Below are 9,017 nucleotides of genomic sequence, written 5' to 3' on the forward strand. Positions count from 1 at the left end.
GGCGCTCTACCTCATGGAGTGTGTGAGTGTGTTCAGAGCGCACATACACAGCACTCACACACACACACACACACACACACACACACACACACACACACACACACACACACACACACACTACACAAATATTATGCTCCATATCTCACAGACTGTGTATCGTTTGGTTGATGTGTATACTGCCTTTTTATTCACTTTGGTTCTTTTGCACCCTTGTTGCCAGGGGAACCTGCAGGTGTTCCACCACAAGCTGCCGCTGTCCATTGAGGAGGCCTACGAGAAGCTCCTATCCTCGGAGCACCCTGGACTCGTCAGCCTACAGCAGTATCAGGTGTGAGAGAGAGACAGACAGACAGACAGACAGACTCTGTAGAGGTTTGAGTGTGTGTGATAGAGAGAAGTGGGGGGATTCTGTAGAGGTGTGTGTGTGATAGAGAGAAGTGGGGGATTCTGTAGAGGTTTGAGTGTGTGAGCACCACATGTGCTTCTGTAAAAAGTTGTAATACCAGGACGAGCCACTAGATGGCCCTGCCAAAGCAGTTAACATGGAGTAGTTTACCTTGAAGTGGTTATAGTTTTTCTCAGTCGCTTTGGTGCTTTTTTCAGATCAGAATGAAAATTCTCATAACTATTAGTTCAACCTCCACAACATTTAGTCATTTGTGCACATCATAGTAGCAATTTCTAGCCTGGCTAGCGCCACCACTTCTCAATGAGACGTGGTCTGGGAACCAAACGTTCATTTTCTTCAAGATTTTAAAAAATGCCCAGATCCGCTTATTGGGTGCCACGGATGTCTATCAAATGCGCCTGTGCATAGCTCATCATCGCCTTGCTTTCCCCCTGTTCTGTGATTGGTTCCCTATCTCAGGCTTAAAATTTGCTCCATGGTCTCCAGGCTGCCTTAGCAGCGTGAATCAAATCGCGCGCAAGGCAGCATGGGAACACCCAGGCTAAGCAATTTCTCCTTCCTCTGAACAAATTGCAAATACTTTTGGACATGTATCAGTTGCTTTCATACAATTCTCTTCTGTTTTTTAACATTATCTTTTGCTTATGTCATGTCAGTCAAAATGAACTATACTTATGAATGCTGAATAGTCGTTCCCAATAAAACTAATAGTCTTCATTTCATTACTTGAGTCATTACATACAAAATTGACTAGTTATCAAATTCTGTCACAATGCTGTAGAATTGCAAAGAGCATACAGTAAAACATGAATGCATTCAGTGTCTTGTACTCACTTACTCACCTAACTACAGCAATTTGTAACTTTACTGTAGTTTTCAAATGGCTGTACAAGAACTGTATAGTGCTGTCTTGAGCATGTTCAGGTAGTGTCACCGAGTTCTGACCTTTTTTTGCATTGGAAAACACTGAGAGAACTGTCATAATGAAAACATGATAAAGCCATTTGACTATCTTGTTCATAAACCATGGTGTCAAGACTTCTCATTTGATGACACTGACAGTTTCATTGACATGAATACCTGCTTTTGAGGAATGGACTATCCATTTTGAGCAAGTGACGTGCTTTTGCAGGTCATCCACTATGTTTTGCAGTTTGCACTAATTGTTTTGAGAATTGCACTAACTGCTGTGCAAATGTTAATAGTGATGTGAGAAAAGTACCAAAGCGACTGAGAAAAACTGTAACACAGAGGAGTTTACCTTGAAGTGGTTAACACAGAGGAGTTTACCCTGAAGTGGTTAATGCAGAGGAGTTTACCTTGAAGGTGACGGTGGGGGCTTAAAACACCATGGAGCAGTTTATAGAGATGGGCACAGTTTGGCCAGGTGTGTAGCTTAGCAACCTCTGTATTGACTGATGCAGTGTTTATGTTCATATCCAAACAAACAAACATGAAGACTAATAAACACGGACATGTCCTCTCCTCTGCAGGTGTTTGGCCATCTGAAGAGACTGGGCTATGTGGTCAACAGGTTTGACCCCAGGTGAGGTTGCTCTGTCTCTGTGTGTGTGTGTGTGTGTGTGTGTGTGTGTGTGTGTGTGTGTGTGTGTGTGAGAGCGAGCGCATGCGTGTTTGGCCATCTGAAGAGACTGGGCAATGTGTTCAACAGGTTTGACCCCAGGTGAGGTTGCTCTGTCTGTGTGTGTGTGTGTGTGTGTGTGTGTGTGTGTGTGTGCGCATGCGTGTTTGGCCATCTGAAGAGACTGGGCTATGTGTTCAACAGGTTTGACCCCAGGTGAGGTTGCTCTGTCTGAGCACCGCTATTGTAGTACCACTGACAGAACAGAACATTTAATGAGAAATAACAATGTGTGTGTGTGTGTGTCTGTGTGTGTGTGTGCATGCATGTGTGACTGTGCCTGTGGTCGTGTGCATGCATGTGTGTGTATCTATGTGTGTGTGAATGCGTGCGTGCGTGCCCGTGTGCATGCATGTGTGTTTATCTGTGTGTGTGTGTGTGTGTGTGTGTGTGTGTGTGTGTTTATCTGTGTGTGTGTGTGTGTGTGTGTGTGTGTGTGTGTAGTATTGTCCAGTCTATGTATGAGCGGCAGCTGAACCTGCCTCAGACACGCGATCGCTATGGAGCCCACCTGAAGAGAAAACGCAGCTTGAGCCCCTCCAACAGGTGAGCGCACACACACACACACATACACACATACAAAACGCACACATACACATACACACATACAAAACACACACACACACACACATACAAAACACACACATACAAAACACACACAAACACACATACAAAACACGCACGCACGCGCGCACGCACGAACGCACGCACACACTCACACACACACACCACATAGTCAGTGGGAACTGGAGCCAGTAGAGCTACTCACACACCACCTGGTGTCAGTGTTGGGGTTCAAGCATGTAAATCTGGTGTCTGTGTTGGGGTTCAGTACTGACGCATGGTGTCTGTTGGGGTGCACTACTGACACCTGGTGTTAGTGTCTTGGTTCAGTACTGACGCCTGGTGTCAGTTTTGGGGTTCAAGCATCTAAGTCTGGTGTCTGTGTTGGGGTGCAATACTGACGCCTGGTGTCTGTGTTGGGGTTCAGCATGTAAGTCTGGCCTCTGCTAATGATGTTGATTTTTTTTAATTTTATTTGATTTTTGTATTGACCGACAACAAAATATGTGTGTTTTAAGTGAGAACACTTATTTCCAACATGGAACTACTTTACTTGGTATTAAGACATATTACAAGTCAAAGAGAAAAACGTTTAACACAAACCATCTACAAGTCCAAAACATTGTTAAAATTAAAAAATGGGACCAATCACATAAAATAGATAAGCCTAAAGCAGGGGTTCCCAACCTTTTCCAAACATCTTATGTGGGTTGTTTATTTTTGCTTAGCTAGATCATAAAGAAGGATCTGTTACTTAATTTGGAAATCGTGTGGTTTTTAATATGGTTGTGTTTAATGTATGTATATTTTAATGTAATGTACTGGTCTATTGTAAGATATCTCAGGTCTCAGGTGACCCCATTTGAATTTCAGGCGACCCCACATGGGGTCCTGACCCCTAAGTTTGGGAAACGATGGTCTAAAGTATTCAGTTCTCACAGAAGAGGTTTTCTGTGTGTGTTTGTGTGCGTGTGTGTGTGTATTTGTGTGTGTTTGTGTGTAGGCACGCGGCCAGTCGACCCACACCTCCCTCAGAGAGACCGGAGGAGGAGGAGAGACCTGACCCCCCCGCCACACCCACGTGTCCCGACCCCCCCGACCCCATCAACCCCCCCCAGAGTCCCGGGCAGGAGGGCAGGGATGCCCAGGGGCAGGAGGGCAGGGACGATGCCCAGGGGCAGGAGGAGGGCAGGGACGACGCCCAGGGGCAGGTGGAGGGCAGGGACGCCCAGGGGCAGGTGGAGGGCAGGGACGCCCAGGGGCAGAGTCCTGGTACGGGCAGGTCCTGGTGGACGAAGGGGTCCGAGGTCACCGAGCCGGGGTCACCGGACCTGCAGGGGGCGGAGCCACAGAGCCCCTCCCCTCGCTGGGACTATGGGCGGATCCGCTTCCCCAACCTGGGCTCGTCCCGCGCCTCACGATCCCCCCCGCTGGGCCCCCCCGACCCCCGCCTGCTGCCCGGCGCCCTGCAGGTGGGAAGGTGCGACGTCGCCCCCTGGCTGCAGAGGCTGAACCAGCGAGCTGAGCACCTGTCAAGGCCATCACCCACAGGCAGAGGGTTTTTACCGCTACCATAGAGGCGGAGCGATGACCGCGGCGTCTGCCCGGTGCAGGAACTGGGCGGAGTACCTGGAACTGCTGGAGAGGAGGAGGAGTCGACGTAACCATGGTGATAGACCGGCACACCTGTGGGAGGGTGTGGTCAAACCTCTCTCCCAACCAGGCCACGGCTCCTCTCACAGTGAGTCTGGACCCATCACCGGGCAGCTAGCGCTTTAGTCCAATCAGCTACCGGTGTGTGTGTGTGTGTTTACATGATGATTTCTTATACGTTCTCAACCCGGAATTGTGCATACGTCATGGTTGAAAACGTATCAGAATCTCAGAAATAATCATGTTATGCAGTCAGCTTAACACGGCTGCAGGCGGCTACATCAAGTCAAATCCCCCTATTGCTACACTATCCTATCGAATCCCCCTAATGCTACACTATCCTATCGAATCCCCCTAATGCTACACTATCCTATCGAATCCCCCTAATGCTACACCATCCTAACGAATCCCCCTATTGCTACACTATCCTATCGAATCCCCCTAATGCTACACTATCCTATCAAATCCCCCTAATGCTACACTATCCTATCAAATCCCCCTATTGCTACACTATCCTATTGTTAGTGAGAATTTACAACGACGAGAGACCAGTGAATATATCGCCAGTTAGACAACAGACCAGTGATCATATCGCCAGTTAGACAACAGACCAGTGATCATATCGCCAACAGACCAGTGATCATATCGCCAGTTAGACAAGAACCCATCATAGGGCAGTCAGCACTTTAGTCCAATCAACCAGCAGTATACATGTTGGTACCAGAGGTTTGTCCAATGAGCTGGCAGTATGAATGTTAGTGCCAGAGTTATTGTCCAATGAGCTGCCAGTATAAGTGCTCACCCCAGAGTTTTCCATCTCTTGACTCTTCCATTGTGATGGAAAGCATCCTTCATGTACAATATTTTCTGCCGTTGCCCAGGCGATGGAAAGCGTCCTTCATGTACAATATTTTCTGTTGTTGCCCAGGCGATGGAAAGCGTCCTTCATGTTCAATATTTTCTGCTGTTGTCTAGGTGATTTGCTCCACCAGATCGGCGTGATTCAGTCGTCACGGCTACTGGACGATGCCATCAGGTGAGGCCACAGTCGCACGCTGTAGTTCACCTTAACGGTGTCACACGGACCATGCACCTGTAATCGTAGCACCTGCTGTCTCTGTATAACCCAGAACCTTTGTGTTTGGAGTCATGAGGTCATTATTATGTCATTATTTGGAAAATTCCATACTGTTCTCACTGGCCATTGCCTTTGTGGTAGGCCGCCTTGATGTGTCTGTGGTCAGATTTAATTTCTTTCTGTGTGTGTGTGTGTGTGTGTGTGTGTGTGTTTCCTGTGTCTCAGTTTGAGTATCCCGTCACAATGGAAGATCAGTTTCGATGTTTACCAGCCTGACACAGTGGCTGACTACAAGAAGAGCAACCCGGGCAAGCCATACACACGCATGTGTGTCTGCAGGTACACATACACACACACACACACACTTCACACGCATGTGTGTCTGCAGGTACACACACACACACACTCTCTCACACGCATGTGTGTCTGCGGCACACACACACACACACACACACACACACACTCTCTCACACACGCATGTGTGTCTGCAGGTACGCACACACACACACACACTCTCTCACAAGCATGTGTGTCTGCAGGTACACATACACACACGCACACATACACACACGCACACACACACTCTCTCACACGCATGTGTGTCTGTACACACACACACACACACACACACACACACACACACATACACACACAAACACATACACTCACACACACACTTTCTCTAGTTTTATTATATTTAGGGGTTCGTGGTACATTACACTCATGGCCACTACAAACAACAAACACACACACACACACATACACACATAAACACACACACACATATAACTATTTAATTTAAACTAATTACATAACTGCTTTCATTTATGTTTGTTTTACTGCTCTTGTGCTCTTGTGTCTTGTGTTGTCTCTGTTATTTACAAACGTCTCTGTCATTGTTTGACGCCTGATCATTACTGACCCGTCTATCAGGTTTCTGAACTGTTCCATTGTATAGCACTTTGGTCACACACACACACACACACACACACACACACACACACACACACCCACTCTCAGCCTTACACACGCATGTGTCTCTTTTATACAATCACTTCTAAACAGCGCTCTCAGTTCTATGTGCACACCAGGGATGGAAATTAGCCCTCGCCACCAGCCAAATGCACACTGATGTGGTGGACACACACACACACACACACACACCTCCTCTACTGCACCGCAACACACACACAAAACACACCTCTACTGCACCGCAACACACACACACACACAAACACACACCTGTACTGCACCGCAACACACACACACACACACAAACACACACCCTACTGCACCACACACACACACACACAAACACACCTCTACTGCAACTGCGAACACACACACAAACACACACCTTGCAACTGCAACACACACACACACACAAACACACACCTCTACTGCACCGCAACACACACACACACACAAACACACACCTGTAATTGCATCAACATTAATACACACACACACACAAACACACCTCCCTACTGAATACACACACACACACACACACACACACACACACACACACACACACACACACACACACACACACACAAACACACACTGTACTAACACACACACACACACACACACAAACACACACCTGTACTGCACCGCAACACACACACACACACACACACCTCTGCACACCACACCAGCATAATCAGGTACTTTAATTTACTGGATTCCATTTGTATTCCGCCAACCCTTTGTCAAAACAAAGAACGGAGAACTGTTTCTGTTTTTCCTGTGTCGACAGTTGAGGTTCTAGCTTTCTGAGAGTTCATTATGTGTCTGTGTGTGTGTGTGTGTGTGTCTGTGTGTGTGTCTGTGTGTCTGTGTGTGTGTCTGTGTGTCTGTGTGTGTGTGTGTGTGTGTGTGTGTGTGTGTTCTCATCTCCTGTAGTTTTGAAGGGCCAGTGCCTGATCTCCAGGTGGTGAAGAGTTTGTCCTTCCAGAGTGGTGAGGTGCCCGTGACGTTTGCAGTGGTTGACCACGGAGACATCTCATTCTACAGCTTTAAGGACTTTACTCTGCCTGTGGATGTGTGCCGCTGATCACACACACACACACAACACACACACACACACACACACACACACACACACACGATCTCACACACACACAATCACACACACACACACACACACACACACACACACACACGCGCAGTCAATGCCAAATGCACGCATGCAAATGTGTATAAATCATTGGTTGCCAAATAATGGATATATTCTCAGGGTTACACATCGCGTGCGTGTGTGTGTGTGCGTGTGAGTTTGTTTGTGTGTGTGTGTGTGCGTATGTGTGCATGTGTGTGTGTGTGTGTGTGCACGGGTGTGGCAGTCATCAGCACTGTGAGTTCTGCAAACGTGTCGATCCGTCTCAGGTAACCAGGAAGGCCTGAGCAGTCTGATCAATGTAAATATGACCACCTCAACTAAGCCATGCAATAAAAACAACCTGCGGACCCTACTGTGTGTGTGTGTGTGTGTGTCTTGGAGTTTTATGATGAGGCATGTTGTGATTTTTGGGGATGTCGACAGTTATCCCAGTTGATGTTGATCAGTCAGCATACAGTGTGTGTGTCTGTGTATTAATGTTGTGTGTGTGTGTGTGTGTGTGTCTTTCAGTCAGCATATACTGTATGTGTGCATATTATTGTTATGTGTGTATGTTTTGAGTGTGTGTGGGTGGCTGCGTGAGTATATCAACTTGACGTGTGTTGTTTGTTTTGTGAGTGTGTGTCTGTCCTTGTGTGTAAATGAGCGTCTCTCTCTCTCTCTCTCTCTCTCTTTCTGTGTTTGTGTCCAGGTTTGTGTGTGTGTTGTCCTTAATTATATTTTCTGGCGGTCTCGTGTTTCCGTGGCATTCATCAGACACTGGGCAGCTGTGTTAACCTTTTGCACTGTCTGGAAAGGGACCAAATATAATGGACAATCGGGATACCTGATCCTGTGACAGCCAAACATGAGGCTGTTTAAGCATATCTACGCCTGTGTGTGTGTGTCACACAGACAAGCATTCTGGCTTATCGCATTATTTTCATGTGTGTGTGTGTGTTAAAGAGAGAGAGACGTCATGTTTCAGGCAGAGCCGCCTGCAGTCATGGCTGCTTGAACATATTTGTGTTTGTGTGTCCATGTGACCTAATTTTTCAGTCCCGTCTGTCAGGTATACAATTGTATTTATGTACATATACATTCTGTGTGTCTGTGGTAAAGGGACCTTATGTTAGTCGCTGTGTGTGTGTGTGTGTGTGTGGTCACAAGCCTACCTGGACCACAGCAGACAGTATAAGAGGTTCACCTGAGTGGTCTGGGACTCATACCTGACGGAGACTCACCTGAGAGGGAGACGCACAGGTGGACAGGTGACCATGCGTCTGTGGATGTTACTCACGGCTGCCATGGGTGAGTCTGCACTTAAGTGTGTGTGTGAGTATATACCTCTGGGTTTGGGGTCCCTTAGAAATGTGAGGACTTTTTAAGTGTCCCCAAAGTTTTGAAAGTGTATAATGTGTATGTGTGTGTATAAAGCGTAATTAGTCTGAGTCAGAGGCGATTGCTCTTAGACTACAGTGTGTGTGTGTGTGTGTGTGTGTCAGAGGCGATTGCTCTTAGACTACAGGGGAAGCTCAGCCTCCTAAAATATCACGGAAAATCGGAT

The 9,017-nt window shown here is 47.2% G+C and overlaps 1 protein-coding gene across 1 annotated transcript in view; it reads left to right on the top strand.

Annotated features, from left to right (window-relative positions):
- Positions 1-7,823, top strand: part of tsen54 (TSEN54 tRNA splicing endonuclease subunit) — a 10,344-nt gene extending 2,521 nt beyond the window's left edge. Inside the window, 9 exon segments of the mRNA XM_048233321.1 lie at positions 1-22; positions 221-328; positions 1,903-1,955; positions 2,496-2,597; positions 3,619-4,150; positions 4,152-4,356; positions 5,244-5,304; positions 5,572-5,685; positions 7,255-7,823. The exon segment at positions 1-22 is cut by the window's left edge and continues 62 nt beyond it. Coding sequence (XP_048089278.1) covers positions 1-22; positions 221-328; positions 1,903-1,955; positions 2,496-2,597; positions 3,619-4,150; positions 4,152-4,356; positions 5,244-5,304; positions 5,572-5,685; positions 7,255-7,405 — 1,348 coding nt within the window. The 3' untranslated portion in view covers positions 7,406-7,823.
- The last annotated feature ends 1,194 nt before the right edge of the window (positions 7,824-9,017 follow it).

The sequence above is a fragment of the Alosa alosa genome, chromosome 22 (assembly GCF_017589495.1).
Source record: "Alosa alosa isolate M-15738 ecotype Scorff River chromosome 22, AALO_Geno_1.1, whole genome shotgun sequence".
Taxonomy (NCBI): Eukaryota; Metazoa; Chordata; class Actinopteri; order Clupeiformes; family Clupeidae; genus Alosa; species Alosa alosa.